The sequence below is a fragment of the Quercus robur genome, chromosome 4 (genome assembly GCF_932294415.1).
Source record: "Quercus robur chromosome 4, dhQueRobu3.1, whole genome shotgun sequence".
Classification (NCBI taxonomy): domain Eukaryota; kingdom Viridiplantae; phylum Streptophyta; class Magnoliopsida; order Fagales; family Fagaceae; genus Quercus; species Quercus robur.
Genome location: NC_065537.1, coordinates 49,136,735 through 49,162,349, shown reverse-complemented (window position 1 = coordinate 49,162,349; position 25,615 = coordinate 49,136,735). Strand labels below are relative to the sequence as shown.

Here is a 25,615-nt window from a genome sequence, read left to right as displayed (position 1 = left end):
AGGAAGTCAAACGACCAAATACTTTCTACGATGAACTGAGGCCGTTGTTAATACATTTTTTGACGAATACAAGCCGTCGTAATTACTTGGTTTGTCGTCGACAATGTAACTTCATACGAGGAAGTCAAACGACCAAATACTTTCTACGACGAACTAAGGCCGTTGTTAATGCCCTTGTTTTGACGAATAAAAGCTGTCATAAGTACTTGGTTTGTCGTCGAAAATAACTTTTGCGATGAACTATAGTTGTCGTTAATGTAGTTTTTCAACGACTAAAAGCCATCGTAAAATAATTGGTTTTTTGTCAATAATACATTATCAATGTGACCATTTACCTTTTTCAATGAACTTTGACCATTATGGAAACCTATTCACCACGTCAGTGATACATTATTTGCAATAAAATAACTCTGTCAATAATAAAAGAGAGATCATTTCTAATATTTTAATTGCGAGGAAACATAAATCTCCCAAAAGTTTTTCTATTCAAATAACAAGCACAAATTCATAATTGTCCAAATCTAGAAAGTACATAATGCAATAGAAAAAAATATTAAAACATCTATAAAATAGAATAAAAATTTTTAATTAAAACGTCTAAATGAAAGCTATAATATCCTTCACCAAACTTGAAAACATAAATATTGGAAGATCAATCATCATCTGAGTCAGTATTCTCCTTCTGAGAGCCATCGGAGTCATCTTCTTCCTCAGAGTCATCTTCCTCCTCAGAGTCATCTTCTGTATTTTCGTCCACATTTTGATTTCCTTCTCCAGCATTGGTCTGTAATATTTTGATTAAACTAAATAAGTATAAAAAAAAATTATTACTATGCAAATTATATTTACAATACATAGTAAAGATATTGAAACGTATTAATTTAACAACATCAACAACAATCCCCACAATGAATAACAATGGTATTATCAACATCAAAGAATACAAGATCCTTACTAACAAGAACCTTGTAGTTCTCTTGTGAATGAGAACTTCAAAGAATAAATTTGCCACCAATAGTCACATTAATAACATTTTCATAACAAACACTACAAATCATGTACTTTGCATGGATAGGTAAAGATATACTAATTTAAATAACATTTTTTTAATCTAAATTTAGCGATCCAAATAATTGAAATCCATAATGAGCAACTTTACAACATATTTCAACAACCTCAAGAAAATAGCAAAAAATATTAATGTTGATTATACTGAAAAATATATAAATATACCTGTGTAGTAGGTTCTTGCATAGAATTAAAGCCCATCTTTTCCAAAGCAAACCTTATCATACTAGGCATTTCCTCTTTCAATTGATTGATTTCTCCTTGCAATTTCATTTTCTCAGCAGAATTTTTATCCTCTGATTCTTTAAAACGAAGCTCAAAATCCTCCTTTTCTTTTAAGCGATCCACTTGACATCGCTTACTACACTGGCTAGATGAACTTGGGCCATACACATCTCTAGGCTTGACACCAGCACCCATGCCAAGCACACGACCACGAGTAGGAGGTCCAGTCACTTCAAAGAATATTTGACTATCATTAACAATCTCACCTTGAGATGCAACCTCTGATTTCCTTGCATCCATTTTTTCCTAAAACAAGATTTATTCCGTTATTAGATATATACAAACTTTAAATTCAAAAAGACATTTAAAAATAATAATAGTTATAATAATAACTTACATATAATTTTTGTGCTTTTTCACTGGCAAAAGTAACACCATCCTTTTTCATATGCATCGACCTGAAACATTCGATTGGACTTGGTTCACATCCATTCTTCTCCTCCTATGACCATTTTAAAAGGAAAATCATAAGATAAATCAATTCAATATACGAACTAATGTTATAGAAATTTAACATGGCAATTTTATCATACCAATTCTTTTCTACGCTTAGCCATTGGTACAGAACCTGTAGTCGCAATGATAGCTTGATTTTCTTTGCGATTTCTTTTGTTTCTATCACTCTTTTCCTGGTTACATGAAAAAAAATACACTAAATGAGTTAATTATCAAACATGTGCTTCTAAGAAAGATTTTACCAAAAAAAGATTTTACTAAATGAGGCTTAGATTTGTTAAAGTCAAAGACCAAAGCTTAGCCAACAAATCATACTTATACACTTAGCTTGATCATAGTAAGTAAACTCTGTTTAAATACCTATAAAACCCTATACTTGTGATGTTTATAATTGGTTTTGTGGTGGGTTGTTGTGTTGGAGCAAGCGGGTGGCTTGCATGGTGTTATAAGGTGGTTTAAATTTATATTGGGAGTGTTTTTAATTTCTTGCAAATGTGAATGGACCTTATTGATTAGATATGATGAAGAGTACTTTAATTGATTTCAATACTTGTAAACACTCTATACTTGTGACGTTTGTGATTGGTTTTGTGGTGGGTTGTTGTGTTGGAGCAAGCGGGTGGCTTGCATGGTGTTATAAGGTGGTTTAAATTCATATTGGGAGTGTTTTTAATTTCTTGCAAATGTGAATGGACCTTATTGATTAGATATGATGAATAGTATTTTATTTGATTTCAATACTTATAAGCATTATAGTTGTGATGTTTGTGATTGGTTTTGTCGTGGGTTGTTGTGTTGGAGTAAGCGGGTGGCTTGCATAGTGTTATAAGGAGGTTTAAATTCATATTGGGAGTGTTTTTAATTTCTTGCAAATGTGAATGGACCTAGGGGTGGCAAAATCTGACACGACCCGTGAACCCGACACGACTAACCCGTTTATAAACATGTCATGGGTCAAGGCTAAATGGGTTCGGGTCATATTCGGGTCGACACGGCTGACCCGTTTAATAAATGGGTCGTGTTCGGGTTCACACATGTGAACCCGTCTGACCTGTTTGACCCGTTTAAATAATAAAGGCATTAAATTTTGTTATTATTGCTTAATTTTTTTGTTGTAATTATATGTTTATTGCTATATTTATGGCCGTAATTGTATTTTAATTTTAGATATATAAAAATTGATAATAGATTATTTAGGTCATATATGACCTATTAATCAAACAGGTTCTTAAATAGGTTATTTGTATTAACTTTTATATGACTTATTAATTAAACAGGTTAAACGTGTCGGGTTGGGTCAACCTGTTTAATAAACAGGTCGGGTTAGGGTTGAGAATTCTTGACACGTTTACTAAACAGGTCGGGTTCGGGTCAACTCATATAGCAGAGTACTTATGGCTCGACACGACACGAACCCGACCCGCGAACACAAATTGACACCCCTAAATGGACCTTATTGATTAGATGTGATGAATAGAATTTTATTTGATTTCAATACTTATAAGTATTATAGTTGTGATGTTTGTGATTGGTTTTGTGGTGGGTTATTGTGTTGAAGCAAGCAGGTGGCTTACATGGTGTTATAAGGTGGTTTAAATACATATTGGGAGTGTTTTTCAATTCTTGCAAATATAAATGAATATTGTTGATTAGATGTGATGAATAGTATTTTATTTGATTTAAATACTTGTAAAACTCTATACTTGTGATGTTGGAAATTGGTTTTGTGGTGGGTTGTTGTGTTGGAGCAAGTGGGTGGCTTGCATGGTGTTATAAAGTTGTCCAAAAGAATATTCTTAACTTTTTGAGGAGCAAGGATTATGATGATGCTCTTACCTACGGGGGTGGTTCAACTTCAAGTTAAAACACTTTTTGGTTAGTACTTTATTTTCGCAATTGACCTACACTACATGGTGTGATTACTTTTTTTGATGCATTATTTGAAACTAATTGTATTATATTACACTTGAAAATCTATATTTGCTTTCTACAACTTATACATTAGGAGTTGCGATTTTAATTTATTGGTGTGGCTACTCTTAATGCATTGTTAGAAATGTTTCTTATAACATAGTTAATGTTTTTACTTTACAATTTTAATGTAGTATTGTTTTTATATTTGTGCAGATTTCTTATTGATGGCTTTTAGGGGATTTACTTTTGACATTACTTGAAGACATATGAGGACATCTTCCGTTAGTTCTAATTATATTATGCTACCCTTTTTGTATTGTTATAAAACATCTTGAGTTATTGTATGTATTGCAAACAATTATTGTATGAAAGGAGTTTGAATTGGATACTTGTTTTATTTTTTACTTGTGGAATGTATAGAACTTTTTTTTATAAATGTGTTGTTGAAATAAATGTGTTATTCAAATGTGAGGTTTTAATAATGTAATGACAGGTTATAGGTTAATATCAAAGCCATGAAAAAAATAAAAATAGAAAATAAGTTTTAGTGACGAATTTTTTCGTCACAAATATAGCAACAACAAAATTGTTTTAGTGACGAAATATTTCGTTGCTAAATGTAGCAAAATTTTGTAAAAAATGGTTTTAGGGACGAAAATTTTCTTCATTACATGTGCCTGGATTTTCTTAAAAATAGTTTTAGTGATGAACTTTTTCGTCACTATATGTACCTGAACATAGTTTTAGTGACGAAATTATTCATCACTAAATATGATTTAATAAACTAAGGTGTTTTTAGTAACGAAATATTTTCGTCACTAAATAATGTTTTTAGCGAGGAAAACACTTAGTGACGAAACATTTTCGCCGCTAAAAGGTTTTTTTTTTTTTTTTTTTTTTAAATCAAATCGAACTTTTAGTGAAGAAATTTTCGTCGTCAAGACTTTTAGTGGCGGGGTTTCAGTGACGAAATGAGTTTCGTCACTAAAAGTCCAATTTCGTCACTAAAGGTCCTTAGTGACGAAAAACTAGACTTTTAGTGATGAATTTTTTCGTCACTGAAAATACATTTTGTTGTAGTGCCACTAATTTTAATCTTATCAAAAAAAAAAAAAAAAATTTAACCTCCCAAAAATTAACATTCAACGAAAATACTAAAAAAAAAAAAAAGAAGAAAGAATGAAAAAAACTAAAGAGAGAAAAAAAATTGTTGTGTTGATTAAGGATACTTTGAAAAGACATGCGTTGGGCTTGGTTATTGTATGGGTAAAAATTAAAACAAGATTTTTTGATTTGTGCTTAAACTAAACAATTAAGTACGTATATAAATATTATTTGGGGTTTTTAAAATATTATTGATAACTCCAAAACAGTACACCGGTATTAACCAGTACTATAATATTTTGTTTCTCTGACTAAATCGAAATGCCCTTCGGCACGGTATTGACTCCCATGGTATAGAGTGGAGCAAAAAGAATGAAACAGAATATTTGGACTTGAAATAGAATAGTTTGCTAGAAAATTTTAGTAGAAAATAATTTTGTCTCATGCTGAGTTAAATAGAGAAAGTTAAAAAATAATCTTCCTTTAACTAGTTTTTTATACTACCAAATATTTAGAAAAAAAAAAAAAAAAAAAAAAAAGCAAAAAGCTATTTTTTATTTTTTATCAAAACAAACAGAGGAAGAAAATACCTAGGCCTTACCATTTATTTTCTTTTCTCCCCATTTAACCAAACACACTCTAAAAAGTTTTCCTTTCTATTTTTTCTCTAAAGTTTTCCATCCATCCTATTTTACTTCTAAACAAACACACCATTAGAGTGTAGGGACTTAAAATGCTATTTCTTTTGCTCACTATTATTATATATAAAATAAATAAACAAATAAATAAACTTTTGCTCACCATTTGATGTAATAGACTAGTTAGGGTAGCACGTGCAAGGCACATGCTTGCCGTGGGAAAAAAGTACTATAGTAATTAAGGTCAATTCTAGATTTTATTTGTATTACAAAACAAAGATATGAATCATTTGATTTTTAAAGTATATAGAGATTTACATTAATCAAAAGAGACATTAATTTTAAGAATTTTGATAATTATGTCGAAAAAAGTTAATCTTATTCATTTAAGAATTTTGATCAACCACAAAATTAGGGTAGCTATTTAACATATAAATATTTATTTAACTATAATAGTTTTTTAGTACCAATTTGCTAAAGACAATATATCTATTCTCTAAAAACTTCTAAGAATGATAACGAATATCATCATCTTCCAATAATAAACAACTGAGTTTTGCTAAGAAATTATTAAAAAAAAAAAAAAAAAAAAAAAAAAAAAAAAAAGAAGAAGAAGATAACAAAAGGCTTGTGTCATTGAATATCATCATTCAAACTTTCTAAGAATTTTTATCATTTAAAACTCAGAATACATAAAGAAAATTTTTAGGATATTAAAATTTAGCAGGAGTAATTTAGACATTACACAATAAAATATTTTAAGAATCATAAGCTTTCATTAGGGTTTAACTGAGAGAATAACAATATGACATATTTGCTCTTTTCCAAAATATTAAGGGAAAAATTGCATGATTTTAAAGTTTAAGGAAGAATTGTAAACTATCCCAAACATAAAGGATAAAAAATGTTTTTTTCCTAAATTTTTGTGTGCAAAACTATGTGTTTTTACTTAAAATAGTATGTAAAGAAAAAAAATATACAAAAAGTCAACCCAAGAAAATTGTATGTGGAATAGTGAATTTTGGCTCAATAAAGTTGATTAAACCAACAAAAAATTTCTAAAAACACAATAGAATGACGCAACATTTTCATAATACCTTTATAATTTTGTTAGATTTTATTTTAACTTGTAAAGAATTGACAGCTCAGCAGTTTTGAAAATATTGTGACAACATCAAGATGTTTTAACATTTTTCACACAAAAAAATGTTATGTCCATGACATTTTCACAACAAATCATAAGTAGTAGGTTACTACAAGTTGTTATTGGTGGGCAAAAAAGTAGTTTCATTAGTAAGTTTAAATTAGAACCAATATCAATTTACCATATTTGATTTGTTATGAAAGTGTTGTGAAAATTATTTTGGAAAAACCAAAAATATTATAGCAAATATACTACAACTTTATGCATTCACACACACAAAAAAAGGTCAGAAAGTTAAACAAACCATAACTACTGTAGTGAAATAATTACTGTAAATTTTCCCATTCACCCTTTTTATATAATATATATATATATATATATATTGAAATATACATTGCACTTACAATGTAAATTTATATTATAAACACATAAAAATTGGTAAATGTTGTACATATTTGCAAAATTTGTACAAATTTTTTTTTTTTTTTTGCAAATGTATATAATATTTGCTACTTTTTGTGTGTATACAATGTAAGCTTACATTACAAGTAGAAAACATATAAAGATCCTTTAAAAGAAAGAAAGAAAAAAAAAATGCTCAAACCAAGTTGATGAACTTGAAGGAAAAAAAAAATAGAGGAAAAAGTCAAGTCACTAAACCAAAAATACTGTTCATAACACTATTCATGAGTTTATTCGCTCTTTTTATATATTGGGAAAAAGAGCACAAATCGATGACTGGGAAAAAAAAATGAACGGTACATATTGAACAAACCGAAAGAATTGTAGCTTTTACACATTCACCCAACAAGTGTCACAACATTTTCACAAAATATTTATTTTCAGTTGTAGTTAGTCACAGTTTCATATTTTATTATTTTATTTTAACTTATAATTGTGAAAATATTGTGAAATTTGTTGTGTCAGTATAAAAATATATATGCTAGTTCTTATAAATATTTAAAAGAAAAAAAAAGTACAAACGGAAGACTAAAAAAAAAAACGTTGTAGCTACTGTAGCTACAGTGCCACTTGAACAAACCAAAGTGGCATTGTAGCAACTGTTCAAAACTTGGGGGGAAAAAATGGCTCACTACACCAAAAGGGGCACTGTAGAGGCATTGCCTCTTCTTATATAGTTAGTAGAAAAAAGAGCACAAATCGATGATTGGAAAAAAAAAAAATATATATATATATATATATATATTAAACAAACTAAAAGTACAATAGTTTTTACACATTCACCTAATAAGTGTTACAACATTTTTACAAAACATTTATTTTCAGTTGTGGTTGGTCACAATTTCATATTTTATTATTTTATTTTGACTTATAAGAAATTGACATCTCAATAATTGTGAAATTTGTTGTGTTAGTATAACAATATATATAAAAGAAAAAAAAAAGGAACAAACGGAAGACTAAAAAAAAAATGTAGCTACAGTGCCGCTTGGTATTGTAGCTACTGTTCAAAACTTAAAAAAAAAAAAAAAAAAAAAAAAAAAAAAAAAAAAAAAAGACAAAGTGGCTCAACAAAATGGCACTGTAGATGAATAGTGAAAAATGTTGCATGAACAGTGCAAACACTATATGTGCATTCACGCTTTTATATATAAGACTAGTTAAGGCAACACGTGCTTGCCGTGGAAGAAAAGTATTGTAGTAATTAAGGTCAATTTTAAATTTTATTTGTATTACAAAACAAAGATATGAATCATTTGATTTTCAAGGTATACAGAGATTTACATTAATCAAAAGTGACATTAATTTTAAGATTTTTGATAATTATGTCGTAAAAAGTTAATCTCATTCGTTTAAGAATTTTGATCAACCGCAAAGTTAGGGTAGCTATTTAATATATAAATATTTATTTAACTATAATAGTTTTTTAGTACCTACTTGCTAAAGACAATATATCTATTCTCTAAAAACTTCTAAGAATGATAACGAATATCATCATCTTCCAACAATAAACAACTGAGTTTTGCTAAGAAATTTAAAAAAAAAATTAAAAAAAAAAAAAAAAACCAAAAGGCATGTGTCATCGAATTTTTCATTATATAAATTATAAGTTTTGAAAATTAAAACCTAGAAAATCAACATTCTTAAGATAACAAATAAAACACCTAATATCATCATTCTAACTTTCTAAAATTTTTTATCATTTAAAACTCAAAATACGTAAAGAAAATATTTAGAATGTTAAAATTTAGCAGGAGTAATTTAGACACTGCACAATAAAATATTTTAAGAATCATAAGCTTTTATTAGAGTTTAACTGAGAGAATAACAATATGTCATATTTGTTCTTTTCCAAAATATTAAGGGAAAAATTGCTTGATTTTAAAGTTTAAGGAAGAATTGTAAACTATCCCAAACATAAAGGATGAAAAATGTTTTTACTTAAAATAGTGTGTAAAGAAAAAAAATATACAAAAAGTCAACCCAAGAAAAGTGTATGTGGAATAGTGAATTTTGGCTCAACAAAGTTGATTAAACCAACAAAAAATTTCGAAAAACACAATAGAATGACACAACATTTTCATAATACCTTTATAATTTTGTTAGATTTTATTTTAACTTGTAAATAATTGACAGCTTAGCAGTTTTGAAAATATTGTGACAACATCAAGATGTCTTAACATTTTTCACACAAAAAAATGTTATGTTCATGACATTTTCATAACAAATTATAAGTAGTAGGTTACTATAAGTTGTTATTGGTGGGCAAAAAAGTAGTTTCATTGGTAAATTTAAATTAGAACCAATAACAATTTACCATATTTGATTTGTTATGAAAGTGTTGTGAAAATTATTGTGGACAAACCAAAAATAATATAGAAAATATACTACAACTTTATACATTCAAAAAAAAAAAAAAAAAAACGGCCAGCAAAACAGTGAAAGTTAAACAAACCAAAACTACTGTAGCGAAATTACTATAAGTTTTCCCATTCACTCTTTTTATATATATAAAATATATATAGAAATATACATTGCACTTACAATGTAAATTTATATTGTGAACACATAAAAATTGGTAAATGTTGTACACATTTGCAAAACTTGTACCATTTTTTTTTTTTTTTCAGATGTATACAATATTTGCTACTTTTTGTGTGTATACAATGTAAGCTTACATTACAAGTAAAAAGTAAACATGTAAAGATCCTTTAAAAGAAAAAAAACAAGCTCAAACCAAGTTGATGAACTTGAAGAAAAAAAAAAGGGGGAAAAGGCAAGTCACTAAACCAAAAATACTGTTTATAGCACTATTCATAAGCCTATTCACTCTTTTTATATATAGATAGAAAAAAAGAGCACAAATCAATGACTGAAAAAAAAAAACAAAAAAACAAAAAAACAAAAAACATTGAACAATATATATTGAACAAGCCAAAAGTACTGTAGCTTTTACACCTTCACCCAACAAGTGTCACAACATTTTCACAAAACATTTATTTTCAGTTATGGTTGGTCACATTTTCATATTGTATTATTTTATTTTGACTTATAAGAAATTGACGCTTCAATAATTGTGAAAATATTGTGAAATTTGTTGTGTCAATATAACAATATATATGTGGGTTCTTATAAATATTTAAAAGATAAAAAAAGTGCAAACGGGAAGATTGAAAAAAAAAAAATGGTGTGGCTACAGTGCCACTTGAACAAACCAAAGTAGCACTGTAGCAACTGTTCAAAACTTGGAGAAAAAAAATGGCTCACTACATCAAAAGGGGCACTGTGGAGGTATTGCCTCTTTTTATATAGTTAGTAGAAAAAAAAAAAAAAAAAACACAAATCGATGACTAAAAAAATATATATATATATATATATTAAATAAACCAAAATTACTATAGTTTTTATACATTCACCTAACAAGTGTCACAACATTTTCACAAAATATTTATTTTCAGTTTTGGTTGGTCACAGATTCATATTTTATTATTTTATTTTGATTTATAAGGAATTGATACCTTAATAATTGTGAAAATATTGTAAAATTTGTTGTGTCAGTATAACAATATATATAAAAGGAAAAAAAAAAAACAAACGGAAAACTGAAAAAAAAAATAATAAAAATAAATAAATAGCTACGGTACCACTTGGTAATGTAGCTACTGTTCAAAAAAAAAAAAAAAAAAAAAAAAGAAAAAGAAAAGAAGAAGAAGAGACAAAGTGGCTCACGAAACCAAAATGATATTGTAGAGGCATTGCCTCGTTTTATATTGTTAATAGAAATGAGCGATCTTTAAATAATAATAATAATAAAGATAACGAAGTGAAGTTATCGAAATTGAAGTCTTGAACCCATCTTCATTACGTGATGAAAAATTAAGTGATAGAAAGATACTTAATTTTGTCCGATTCATAAAAGATACAGGTCCCTCTTTTTTGGGTACCTATCACCTAACACATTAATTAATAAAATTATTATTTCTCCTTTTTTTTTCTTTTCCTTTTAAATTTTTTTTTTTTTTTTTTTATGCAGTCGTGACCCAGCCATTAAATAAGAGAGTCATTGTGTGTATTTTTGAAATGTGCTATTAAGATATTATTTGTGGTAAAATATTTTACAAAATTTTACAATTGAAAGAAAATATTTGTAAGTTTGACCAAATTTACGATAAAACAAATATAGTAAAATGCATAAAATAAAATACATACATAACATGTGTCGAGTTACAGACCAATAAATACTACATACACAACAAAACGAAAAAAGAGTATGGTCCCCAAACAAAGAAAGAGGTAATAATAAACGTGGGGCTGTATCATAAAGTATCTCTCTTTGTGATTGGCTTTTCCTTCTATCAGTCAATTCTGGCAATCGAGACTGTCCATAATGGCTGGATTTTTTTATTTTTTTATTTATTTATTTATTTTTTTTGGAGAGAGTTTCAACTTATGGCGTCCGCTCCTGATGATTGCTCTTTATCATCAGACCAAGACACCAATCAGTTTTTGGTGTTGGCGGGAATTGAACCCCAGATCTCTTATACAACCATCAGAGACTTTACCAGTTGAGTTAACTGGAACCCACAGATTTTTTTATTTTTCTTGGAGTGAGATAGAGTAGTTTTATAGAAAATTTTATTAGAAAATAATTCTGTCTCTTCTTTTAACTATTTTTTTTATACTACTAACTATTAAAGTATTGCTTAGATAGCTTATTTTTTATTAGTTTATTTTACTATTCAGTTTATTTTTACTATTTTTTATGATCTTACACTTTTTGATGTTATTCATGAGTTTCACTTTACTATTTTAATTAATTTTTACCTTTATTTATAATATTTTCAATAAAAAATTTTCAATTTCAGTAAAATAAGCGATTTCTAAATAGACTCTAAATGTGTGTGTTTGATTCCAAATTAAAAAATCAACTTATTTTACTATCCACTTTATTTTGTCACTATTTATGAACTTCATAATACTTTTTAGTACTATTTATGATTTTAAATTTTACTTTTGTTTATAATACTTTTAGTAAAAAATTTTTAATTTTTATAAAATAAATGGAATTAAACGTGTTCCTCACGAAAAAAAAAAAAAAAAAAAAAAACCCAAAAAACGAGTACACGGAAAAAAAGATAAAACTAAAAACAAAAGAGGAGTACACGTATCATAAAGTATCTCAGAGCCAGTTCTGGCAACCGAGACTGTCCATAATTGCTTGGACCGTAGGTACCTGCAAAAATCATTAAAAGTCTGTTTGACAAGTAAGTGTGAACACACTTTTAGTTATTTTAAATAATATTACATATAATTTTATATATTTTTTTTATTTTTGTGTATATTAAAAATATTTAAATAACACTGTCCAAATTCTTTTACCAAACATGCCTAACTTTGGTAGGTAGGAGGGGATATAAAGTTCTGGTGACTGTTCTGTACTGGTATTCGTCAATGTAGTAAATGCCTCTTTATAAGGGCCTGTTTATCGAAGTCTTGGTCATTGTAGTGAGTGTGCATTCATCTATGAGCGAGCTCAACAGAATTTCAAGCAAGCCGTTCTTACAATTAGGAACTACTTGTTCTAAGGCATAAGTGGTGTGGGAGTATCTAATCATCTCTTTCAAGTTACTCTGCATAGTGAAATTTACGGGCAGCTGCGTTTATTTGGAAGACAGCCAGTCTCGCTGCTTGTAAGTAATTGCATCTTTTTATTATCAAAATTTCCCTTGCATCAATGGCTGCAGTGTGGTTAAGTTTTTATTTTATTACGATCAATTTTATAAAGTAAAATGCGACTATTCACTAAAGTTTTATACACCCAGGATCAAATGACAGTCATTGTTAGGTTTTCAATGTTCTGATTCTTCTGAAGAAGAATGTGATGCATATATTATCTCATTAAAAGATTTGTTTGTTCATCGGTGAGTAACAATACAAGTATTCATTTGCCGATAATAATAATAATAATAATAATAAAAGTATTCACAAAAATAAAAAATGACACAATTCAGTATAAAGAGTGAGAAGAAAATAATTAAAAACAACTACTTTTATGGTTCATATTTTATAAATCTTAAATTTATGAAGATGGCGAATCTTCATTTTTAAGTTTTTAACTATGAAGCCTTCAATTTTCTCACACAAAAAAAGAAAAGAAAAAAAGAAAAGAAAAGAAACTATGAAGCTTTCAAATGCAAAACCGTTATAATAAATTGGGCTTATATTCTTAGTTAAAATAAAAAAGGGCTCAAATATTGGCCTTTCATGGCCCAGAGTATCAGCGTAAGAAATAAATCACAAGAATATATTTATAAAACAATATTTCTCAATCTAAAGAAGAAATTTATCTCAATTTGCAAAACTAGATCAATCTTAGATACCCAGGAAGTCGTGTCTATCCTTCTTAGATTTGTACCTTTCAAGCCTTCATTTGTTGAAACCGACTCCACAGGCCTTGTCCTCGGCATCCCACAAGAAAAACCCAGAAATCCGACCTCCTACATCTGCTTCACGCACTCTCACGTGCTTTCCACCGGTTACGGCGCGGACTCCATGCGCCTCCTAGATCTGCTTCTCTCTTTGTTGGTGTGTGTATTTGTATTTGTTTCTTTTTTTTTTTTTTTTTTTCTTTCTTTCCATATAAACACATAACGAAAATAAATAAATCTCATATCTCTCTCTCTCCCCGTGCTTTTTTGTTTTTGGTATAAAACCAGTAGATCTAGTTTCGTTTATTTCTGTTCTTTCCTATTTGGCTACTGAGAAAAATGAGGGAAAATTATGAACATTTTGAATGAAGTGAATATTGTATTATGTTTGTGTCTATGTCTTGATTTGGATTTGAGTTTTGATTTTGGATTTTTTTAGGTTTGTGTTCTTGTGTTTGGGATCTTGTGTTCTTGTGTCTACGTTTGAATCTGGGTTTGTGTTACTGTTTGTTTTTAATCAAGATGAACCCAGATTTAAATTCTAACATTTTTTTTGTTTTTATTTATGTTTTTTTTTTTATTTAGTTAAAATTGATGGATTAATTTTTTAAGTTAAATTAATGTGGATGATGACGTGAAAATTTTTATTATTATTTGAATGACCACGTAGTCACTCTGTGGATTAACAGTGCACTTCATCTACCAAATAGTTTATGTGCCTATTTGTTTCGGCTTTTCTAACCTAAAAAAAACACTTTTTGAAACCATAAATGTAATGTATGCCTATGGTGGAAGCTAAAAAGCAAACTAAAAAGCAACTTTTTCTGTAGCTCACGTGAAGAGAATGCAGGTTTTCTTAATGGAGCCTGAGAGCATCCACACCAGTTCATGTAAATTTATCAATCTATTTTACACTAAAAAAGTTACTTTTTCTATTTTACACATCTATCTTTACAAAATACCCACATCAGATCATCTATTATACAAGATATTTTATATAAATAATATTTTTATATTCTTTTTTTAATATTATTTAACCTACGCGTTCTTTTTCCAATCACTTATTTTCTTCCTTCTTTCTTTCTTTTTCATTGTATGTCGTTTCCTCTTTCTTTTCTTCCTCTTCTTTCTTCTTCTTTCTCTCACGGTCAAAACCCAGACGCACCAGAGAACTCCATCAACACCAGTCATCACAAGAACCACAACGCCTCTCCAATCCACCGATCTCCATCTCTATACCCATCAACAAGAACAACTTGTCCTGTTATATTCAACTAATTTTTGAATCAACTCTCCCTCTCGGTCTAATCCACACCATCTCGGTCACAAGCACCGATTCACAGCTCCGATCAGGCAAGCACCGATCTCCACAGCTCCGATCCACAAGCACCGATCAGGCAAGACCCATACCCATGAGCTCCGATCAAGCGAGACCCACGAGCTCCGATCAAGCAAGACCCACGAGCTCCGATCGTTCCAGTCAAGCACCGATCCACAGCTCCGATCAAGCAAGCACCGATCTCGACAGCTCCGATCCACAAGCACCGATCAGGCGAGACCCATACCCACGAGCTCTGATCAAGCGAGACCCACAAGCTCCGATCATTCCAGTCAAGCACTGATTGTTCCGATAAGCTCCGATCTCTCTATGTTTTTTTTTTTTTTTTTTTAGCAAGTGTATCTCTGTGTAGATTTGTCTGTGTAGATGTGTTTGGGTTAATTTTCTGTTAATTTTGGGTTGATTTTAGTTAATTTTCAGTAGATGTGTTTGGTTCATTTTCAGTTGATTCTGGCGCGCTGGTTGTTGTAATGGTTGGGGAAGAGTAGTAGTTTGATAGAGGAGAGAGAAAATAAAATAAAAAAATGGTTTACACGGTGAACAGTAACTGTGTATATATACACGGTTACTGTTCATTTACATAGCCGGGTGTAAATTATACACAACTTTACACCCACTGATGTGGGTGTTATTTTGCTCAAAATGTGTAAAACTTGCACCTTTTTCTATTTTAGAAGAGTTTACATGAGCTGATGGGAATGCTCTGAGCGCGGTGAGAAATCCTACCATTGGGTTATTAGTTTAGTTATCAAATTGCCCTTTACTTTTACTTAAAACTCTAAGTGATAGAGAGGAGTTTTCCGGTGAAATGACAAACACAGAAAATAATAGGTAAATATTTTCCATCTGAAATAAACTCCTTTAGAAGTGAGTGAGCCTTACCCTTTTTTTCTATGGAGTTTTCCTGTGATCCTTGCCAGAAAATGATGGTGGAGGTGGTGCTATGGCCGTGGAAGGAGATGAGAGAGTGATAGCTTATGAAAAAAAAAACAAAAAAAAAAAGAAGCAAATGAGTGGCCGGCCAAGAGAGTAAGGATTCTTGTGAGATGTGTGGTTGAGGGGAGTGGGGTAGGTGGGGTCACACGTGTGGCTCCTTAAAATATCTGTTTTTTTTTTTTTTTTTTTACTCTTGAAATGAGCTGGGACATTACAAAAGGTGTAGGGTTGGCTCTTGTGGCTGAGGAAAAACGAAAGGAAAAAAAGAAAAAAGAAAAAGAAAAGGGAAATGGGTTGGGTTGGGTGTGGGGCAAGGTGCCAATAAATATATTAAAATAATAGAATATATTTGAGTAATGCTAGTTTATAATATTGTGAAAATATTATAGATATAACACTTTTTAAAAAGAGAAATGTTAAAGTCAAATACTTTTTTACAAAATCTTTTATTAAGAGAGTAATTTATTATTAACATGAAGTAATTATATATATATATATATATATATACACGCACATTTTGTTCTTTTTAGTAATTTACCACTCAAATTACCACTCAAATTACCACTTTTATAAGCACTAGTCAAACACTTAACTTTTTCAAAAAACACTTTTTAACAGTTTTTACAAACACTTAGTTTTTTTAAAAAGTTCAATTTCATACCGCACTTTCTAAAAACTTCACTTTTTCAAAAAGCTTAGCTTCAAAAAGTTGAACCAAACTCACTCTATTTCCGCTAGTGAGATAACAGTATGAAGCAAAACAAATAACTCTTTCAATTTTAGGAACTACATGCAGGGAAATAAAAAAATGGGGACCATAAAGAAAATATGACCAAACTATAGGGACAAAAAATGTATTTACACCATAATTTTAAATAGGTTAGAAATAATTTTAAATAGTCAATAAATACATTTCATTAAGCTAGAAGTAATTTTAAATTAAAGAGTACTTAGCACAAAATTAGAAAATGTAAAATCTAATTGTAAATAGATCTCAATGACTTAAATTGAAATGTAGGATTAAATTCGAAGCTAGTAAAAGTATAAGATTTAATTTGAAACCACTTCTAAATTGTGTAGTTTTAAAATATAATTTGTGTTAATAAAAAAAGGATATAATTTGTCCCAAAAAGAAAGAAGAGAGTCATGGTATTGTTTACCTCGGTAGTTCAGCCATATATAAGTTTTCCTATTTTATCTTTTGGTCGGCCAGTAAATATTTCTGGACAGAATCAATCTAATCCTCTTGCAGCAGGAACTCAGCTCAGCCGTGCTGACGTATTACTACGAGCTTTTGTATATAATGCGTAGATGCTTTTTTTGAGTTGATACGTGATAGCTTTTTTAAAAAATAAAAAATAAATAAAGAACCAAAAAATAAAATGCTGACTTTATATTTCTTCTTCCTTTTTTTTGAATTTAATACAATCAGGAAATACAACTTAAAATATCTAAGGTAACTGATAGCTTTTTTCTCAAAACAAAAAACCTAACTGATAGCCAACTAAAAAGCATCGGAAAGAACTCCGGGAAGAAACACCATTGCGTAGAGAAACACGAATTTCCAAAAACTCGTACATTTTAACCGAGCGACATTTTTCTTCTTGCTTTACCCATAAGGCCATCTATCTAACTCTCAATACTTTGGATGTCCCATTTTCAAAGGAGTACCAAATGATTAATGTTAGTTAGTAGCATGCAAGTGTTGAGAGCCATTTGTGAGAATCCAGGTGGAAAGAAGGAAAGCCCAATAACAAGGGCAACAAAGAATTGGCAAAGTATACAACAAAATCATTAGGCCCAAGCGGCAGGAATAACGTATCATAAGCCCAAAAAATAAACAAATGGGCCTTGAAGAAGTAAGTGGGTTTAGAGAAGCCCGGAAAGAGAGAAGTATCATCCAATGGGCAGTGTATGATGTAGAAAAGTGAGAAAGGGACGCCGCAAGCCCAAAGTAATGCAAACTAAGAAAGTAAGGAGTTTATGGCAAGCCCACGAACCCCAAGGATGAAAATAAGATTATTGGGCTAGGGAAGTCTAATGAAATTAGTAAAAACCCATAGGAATGCAGAATTAGCGAAAAGGGTCGAGGAAGCCCAAAAAAAGCAAACGGGCCAAGGATGGCCAAGAAAAAAGACAAAAGGGACATAGGAGCCCATAAATAAAAGGAGACTAGTGGCCATACCAAGCCACTGGGAGAAGGAGTAAACGGCTGGCCTAAAAAAGGTCTAGTAGGATTAAATTATTACAGCAGGAATAACAGAAAGACATGGCAAGAAATGAGGGAAACCAAGGAGTGGGCCAAAGAAACGTAAGACCCATCATCAAATAAAGCCCAGCTCCTGAGAGGAGCGGGAAAATGAAAAGCAGCCCACATAAAAGGTCAAAAAACACGGACGGCGAGCCTCCAGACCACGGCAGACGAATGGGCAGCAGGCAGATTTTGGACACATATGGAATGAAGGCACACGCAAGGCCCATACACCACCAGCCTGTACCCAGCCAATACAGAGCATGGTGAGGTCAGGGGGTCAGAGATTCAGAGGGCATGGTTTGGTGGTGGGGAGAGGGGAAAAATCTATTTTGGAGGTTTCGGCTCAGGCTCTTTCGGGGAGGTGTCCTGCTAGGATGGCTTACTATCCAAAAGAGGCAAGCTGAGTTGGAACTATTAGGTGCATGCCATGAGGGATAGGGAGAGAGAAATAACCCAGATCGTAGCAAGAAAAGGTGCCACGGTAGATTAGCAAACAAAATATCTTCCTTGTCTGGTGATGGGAGGGTGACACATAGACGGAATAGTGATGGTCGGCTAGTACACCCAAACTAGACAAAGGGAGTTAAGGGCTAAAACAGTAAAATCTGGTTACGGCAAGCACTATAAAAGGAGGGCCTTACTGTGAACAGGAGGGGGGGGGGGGAACAACGAGAACTTCAACTAAGAGATAGAAAACTTAAAAGGAAATAGCAAAGAAACAAGGGGGAAGAGAAAGAAAGAAAACCACAAGAAAGAGAGAAAAAAGTGAGAATTAGAATGGTAGACATGCACCAGTAGATTGGTCCCTTCTCTCCCTCATGAAATCCGGCCCTCTGTGAAAACCTCGAGAGTATCTGTGCAGAAAAATCACTCAGGCCCGTTTCCCTCAGGGCGGTTAATCTCCACGGCAAGACTCTTTCTTGAGAGATTGACTGCGTTGAGAAGGAATGTTCTTCCCTTTGTGGCTCTGCTCCTGCGGATTGGATTTTGGTTGATTTCCCTAATATTCTAACTAACCAATGCATATTAATATTTGATATCCTCTGTTATGCTCTTTCTCTTCCGCAAAGAAAACGATTAATATTGCTATTGTAATTGATTTCAAGGGCTGTTCGGTCAATTCCCCATTAAGTGGCTAGATATTTTTTGTTTATTTTATTATTATTATGTCTGTCTGCCATGATTTGCCTGAAACAGTTTCGCTTGCCGTGAACACGTTCCTGGCAAACCTGGCCTAGTTTGCGCACAAGCCGGACCAACTTAAGATGAAACTGGATCGGTCCCAACTCTCTTATCTAGAAAACTTGGGCTTAGTGCAGCAGGAGGCAACCCAACACCACTAGCATAGCCCACCACCTTACAACAAGTAGCTTAGGGAAGTTGCTCAGCAACCAAAAAAAGAAAAAAAAAAAAAAAAGTAGCTTATGAAAGTGATGTGGTAGAAGCCTGAAGAAAACACACATAATACTCTCTTTATTGGATAGAAACTAAACTGTTAATTTCCAGTACTAAACCTCAAATCCACGAGAGGTTCCTTGAGTTTACAAGATAATAAACTGGAATTTGCCAGAAAAGGAAATTGACAAAACATTTTTATTTATTAATAATAATCTGATTTGCTTTTGGAGGCTACAAAACATATAAATACTGAGAAAGTAAAACCCTAGGACGATTGGGAAACGTCTAAAACTCTAATTCGCACTAATTACGAGATCAAGTGGCAAAATACTGAATTTTACCAAATATGGTAAAATTGAGTTAAATGCAAAATCATAAACTACTGATTTTAAGAGTCGTCCTAAAATAAGTGAGACTCTATTTTAACTTTTGAGAAAAAAGTTTTTAAGGAAACAAAAATGATTAAAAACAGCAAAATTACAGTTTTCAGGGGCTAAACAGAGGAATTCAACAAAATCATGGAGTACCTCGTGGCAAAGCAACGACTATTGCTTAAAAGACCTTTCCTTCAACCTGTCAAATTTCATGTGATTTCGACTCCATCGTCCGAATGATTTCTACTAGTGTTTTTTTGCCTTGCGCAATTTCAGTCGCATTTGAGAGTCAAAGAAGCCAATGGCAGTTTATTTTACATCAAGAAGTTGACAGAAACCGATGATGTAAATTGCAAATTACACCCCTAAAGTATGGGGCTGTTTAGATTTTGCACTATAAAATTTCAGAATTTGGATTTTACCCTATAAAATTTAAAAGTGTTTGGATTTTACACCTCAGAATTCTAAAACTTTAAGTGTTAAATTTAAACACCCTCAAACTTTAGGAGTGTAAAATCTAAACTCCCCTAAAATTCAAATAATAAAATCTAAATTCTGAAACATTAGGATATAAAATCCAAACAACCCCAAATTTCAGGGAGTAAAATCCAAATTCTGATACTCTAGGTGTAAAATCCAAACACTTCAAATTTTAAGGGTGTAATTTACAATTTACCCTTTTATTAATATTCTTGCTTTTTTATTTATTTTTTTTACCGGTCTATAAATCCTAATCCAAGCCCCACCTCAAACCCACCAAATGGTCTTACCTCTGGCTTAATAATTAGACTTCGGTTATTTCTTTAAAGCTGGGCAATCTTCAACCTCTTAAATCTGCCTAAAGAAAAAAGAAAAAAGAATAACGATTTATTGAGTTATTTACTGTAAATACATGTTTATGGTAAGTTTGGATGGTTTTTGTTTTGGGAGGGGGGGGGGGGGAGGGGGAATAGTGAGAGAGGACTAATTAGATAGAGGGGCTGCTAAACTGACAAATAGTTTGATGTGCAATTCTCTAATATAAATATTTTTATTTATTGTAGTTTTTATTCTTCCAATTATTTATTTATTTATTTTCTCTTTATTCCAGTAGGTTATATTCTATCCTTAAAGTTTATGTATTTAGTTATGCTTATGAGATATTTAATTTTCATTATTTTTTATATAACATGTGTTCACATTATTTTTGGAACCATTGGGACTAAATTTATGACATAACATCTTGAATTGATCCAACCCATAAAAGACTATAAATGTTTAAAAGAAACAGACAACAATTTTAGCTACCCCGATTCTAAACCTGTACCTGATTGGACTATATTCTAACCGGATTTGATTGCCAAAGTGTACTCCGATCCTAACACCATGTAGGTACATTGACAGATTAAAGATGGAAACAAGGACATCCTCAAGTGGAGCTGTAAGTGAAGTTCTTAAAGTAGACAATTATTTGGGTTGGAGTGTCCAAGTGAAAACCTACTTGATTGCTCAAGATCTTTGGGACATTGTTGAAGCAACCGACGAATGTCCTAATCAAGAAGATGATGAAGCTGCTTTCAAGGCTTGGAGCAGGAAGAATGCCATGGCTTTACACGTGATCCTAATTTCATGCCCGCAACGGATATGTCATGTGATTAGTTTGATTGATTCCGCCAAAATTGCTTGGGAAACTTTGAAAGCAATATGCAACATCCCCAAAAGTCGTTATGTTGGTATGTCTCTCTCTCTCTACTGCACGTGCTTACACATTTTATACCTCAAATTTATTTAAGGTTTAGAAGATATGATAATAAACATACCCCTACCCACACCCCCCCCCCCCCCAAAAAAAAAAAAAAAAAAACCTTAAAAGAAAGAAATGAAATGGAATACAAAATCATCATACTTTTCCTCCTCCCCTCTGTCTCGTCTGGTTGCCACCACCAATACAACTTTAATACACCAGCAGTATTAACAGAAGCAAAGCCAACGTTTGAACAGCGGGAATGGCCTTTTGTCAGAGGACATGTGATGGGTGCCAAATTCATGATTGAAGCATTCAGAAAAGACCCATTTTGATACTGCTGCAGAAACACCCCCATCCCCCATGGCAATTTTATTTAGATATAAATAAATTATAATCCGTGGTCTTGTAATAAGCTTTTATGCTATAATCATAAAGTTAGGCTCTTTTTTTCCTAAAAATAAAATTAGGCTCTTTTGTGGTCAAATTTCATACTATTTATCTAATAAGTTTTTGGTTAAATTACAAATTACGCCCTCTAATTTTGTCTCAAATTCAATTCAATTTAGTTTTTAAACTTCACTTTCTTTTAATTCAATTCTTTACTTTCAAGTTTATTTAATTCATGTCTTGAAACGTAATTTCCTTCGAGATGGAATTGAAGATCCATGATAGCAGCATGGTGTTATAGTGCCTCTATATATGCATTAAACACTGGGCTCAAGAAATCTAAGGGTTGCAAGATTGTTCCATCAACATAAAAAATCTTATTTTTGGCAGTCACTACCATGAGAAAAGATCTACTTTCAGGTGTTGTAATTGTGTCGTCCATAAAAAGTTGAGTGACAAGAATAGTGCTTGGATTATCCTCCATTGTGCTAATAGTAAGAGTTTCAAGCATATCCTCTGGTTGAAGCCTGGTTGGAGAACGTGTTTTAGCGAACGTTGAAGAAGCTACCACTGAATCAGTGGCAGTGCCAAAAACTTTTTCAAGGGTGACCAAGCTAGATACAAGTCAATTTAATAAAAATAAAAAATAAATATAGTACACATTAAATACACTATAATTTAATGAGCTATATATGACATAAGAGTAATTAGAGGGAATTAAAAATACATTAGTCAACTATTTAAGTGCATTACGTATTTTTAATAAGAATCTAGAAAGGCTAGTATTTAAATTTATGGTAAATTATGTATTTAGTCTCTATTCTTTATATTATATTTCAATTTGATTCCTAACCTTCCAGTGATTTGATAATTTAGTTTTTGCTGTTATCACTTGGATGAAAATTGCTGATGTGGCAAACGGCCAAAATAAAAAATTAGTTTATTGCCACATCAATGGCAACTAATTTTTTTATTTTGGTTATTAGTCATGTCAGCAATTTTCATCTAAGAGATAACAATATAGGCTAAATTGACACGATATTGAAAGATTAGGGTCAAATTTGTGATTGGAGATCAAGAATGTGATAATCTTCTCTGATTTCTCATTGAATGAATAACGCAATCTCTGCTGATATATACAAGAAGCAGAGAATACAAAACTGGAAAAATAAGAAAAACTGAAACTCTAACTAATTAATAGCTTATAATTAACATAACAGAAAGGTCCACCAACTCTAGGTACCAATGACAACATAACACGTGTACTATCACAATGGTGGGATAAATACATAACTAAGCTACCTATACGTTTCTCTATTTAGATGTCTAAGTTGTAGGTCGTATATAACAGAATCATTTGCTACAAATTTCTTCATCAGATTTGATCCAAGTTTCAATAAATTTCACTTTTTTACTTCATCCAAAAAAATGTAATTATGTTATGTTTTCCCCACTAGTTAAAATTTCCCCCCATCTGTCCAACTTTATTTTGTTCTCTAAAAAACTTAAATTTTGTATTTTACCCTTCACTTAGATTTGCATTCACATTTCTCTAATAGGAACTTTGGAGAAAAAAAAAATCCCCAAAGAATTTTAATGAATTTTTAATCATTCAGGGGAGGGCATGTGCAAATAATTTTTATTTTAAAGGAAGTGACTATCTTATTCCAAATTAAGGGAGGTCAGTGTCATAACAAAAAGTCTTAGAAAAAGTCATTGCTTCCCCTTTCAAAAAAATGTGCATACACGATGTCCACACTTTGTAAACAATTGTCTGGAATGTAGAGTGTGTACATTGGAAGTATGAGGAGAAATTGAAATGTGAAATCAGGTAAACAATGTAAAGCAAGAATGGTTGAAATGTAATATACCTAATGCCCCCACTACGGTATTTTGGATATCTAAAAGAGTTTAATAGAATCTTCACTTAGTCACAATTTTATATGTGAGAATGATATATTAAATTGTTGCTGGTGTTTTAGTTTCAGAGGAGAAGGAAGTAAGTTATGTGCGTTGGAGCAATCGGATGAAAGAAGTTTTAATGTATCATGATCTTTGGAACATTGTTGAAATAACAACCGAACCAACTACACCTAATTGGAGCAAGAAGAATGCTATGGCTTTATATTTGATCAGGGAATCCTGTGGGTCGGACAGATTTTCTTTGATAGAGAAGATTAGTGAGGCTGAAGTTGCTTGGGCTACCCTTGACCCAGACTCAGGTAGCTATCTCTCTCCTGAAAATACACATGCTCTAACATTCTAAAATAATAGCTTAAAGTTTGCAAATTGATGATATAATAATAGCTAAAATAATAACACTGGAGTGGTTGCCATTGTTTCTTCGATGTATTCAGTGTGGTTGTGGTGGTGGTGGTTTCGGTGAGTCTTTGCCCATTTGGTCATTGATAGGGTTGTAGAGAAATAAACTTTTTGAATAAAACTAAGAAAGAAACTCTCTCTTAATAAGATTCTTGTTATTGAAGAAAAGAAATGGATAGCATAAAAATAAAATACAAAGCTCCTCTAAAACTCTAAATACATAACAGAGCATGTACGCGAGCCCAAAAAAAGAGCGGGAAAAGAAAACAGAAATAACAAATCTAACTAACGCAACGGTTGCAAAAGAAACCAATACGATTATGACACGTGTGCTATCTATACGACATCGCTTTGTGAATTTTCGTTTGTTCTTGTTTAATGATACGGCATCGTTTCTTTGTCTCTTGTTTAACGTTGTTTAGTGTTGTGCTTTTAGCACACACTCACATGAAAGAGCCCCAGATTGTATCACATGTATAAACTCTATAAAATTCTTTATGAACTTGTTCATTTGTTTTTTTTTTTTTTTTAAAATTTTTTTTTTAATTTGTTCATTTGTATTCCAAACGCATGGGGTGGAATTTATATTTTACATGTATTAAGAAAATCATGAAATTTCTGATGGATTCTTTTTTGGTCAAAATTATCTGTTTTTATTTGTTGAGAAAGCCAAAGCTATGATTGTTAAGTTTTGATAACTATTTGTTGTGTGTGTAGCCAATAATAGTAAGTTTATGCAAAATAAAAATAGAAAACTAAAAGAAAAACAGCATAGGAAATACAAAGATTTACGTTACTAGTCTTTCGGCTTTAAACTTATGTCTCCATGGCCGTCATTGCTAAGAAAATAAAAAGATTAAAAAGTGTCACAAAAGTACTTTTACAAGACCCAAGTTTCATTCGCATCCAAATAGCTCTCTTTCTTTCCCTTACCATAAGTAACACACAACATGAATTCCTAATTCTCTAAAGTACTTAGTAAATTAAACCCTAGATCAACCTTAAGGCTACTTAAATTAGCAGTAATGGAACGTAGTATAAGTTGAATTATTATCGCTTCGTTTCATGTAGAGAAAACTTACTGGTTATATCTATATAGTACATGTATCAATCCCAATAATCTAGGGATAATCTAGGGTAACACATACAAATAGGTCCTAGTACGATAAATCTAAAGTAAGATAATTGATTTGGGTATTGAATTAGATTGGGTTTGATATGTCAGACACCCATCCTCAAACCTAATGCTGACCATTTTAGACCAAATTGGATATGTATAACCATGCTTGACGTGGAATTGAAATTGTGTAAAAGATGTTGATTGCAGTAGTGAGTGATGGTCGATGACAGAATATGGTCGCAGAATAGTTGCAATGGTCA

The 25,615-nt window shown here is 31.3% G+C and overlaps 2 protein-coding genes across 6 annotated transcripts in view; one reads left to right on the top strand and one right to left on the bottom strand.

Annotated features, from left to right (window-relative positions):
- Positions 1–411: 411 nt before the first annotated feature.
- LOC126724473 (uncharacterized) lies at positions 412–1,979 on the bottom strand. The gene is made up of 4 exons (XM_050428996.1): positions 1,887–1,979; positions 1,691–1,795; positions 1,234–1,599; positions 412–784 (listed from the first exon to the last, which is right to left on the bottom strand). The coding sequence occupies exons 1-4, from the start codon at positions 1,908–1,910 to the stop codon at positions 653–655; spliced, it is 627 nt and encodes a 208-aa protein (XP_050284953.1). The 5' UTR covers positions 1,911–1,979; the 3' UTR covers positions 412–652.
- Positions 1,980–12,503: 10,524 nt separating this feature from the next.
- Positions 12,504–25,615, top strand: part of LOC126722672 (uncharacterized) — a 34,172-nt gene continuing 21,060 nt past the window's right edge. For 3 of the 5 annotated variants that reach the window (XM_050425828.1, XM_050425827.1, XM_050425825.1), the window contains exons 1-3: positions 12,510–12,761; positions 21,184–21,512; positions 23,896–24,135. In XM_050425828.1, the coding sequence (XP_050281785.1) occupies positions 21,191–21,512; positions 23,896–24,135 (562 nt within the window). In that variant the 5' untranslated portion in view covers positions 12,510–12,761; positions 21,184–21,190. Of the gene's footprint in view, positions 12,762–21,171; positions 21,513–23,895; positions 24,136–25,615 lie in introns of all 5 variants that reach the window. The other 2 variants (XM_050425829.1, XM_050425826.1) reach the window with 2 other exon arrangements.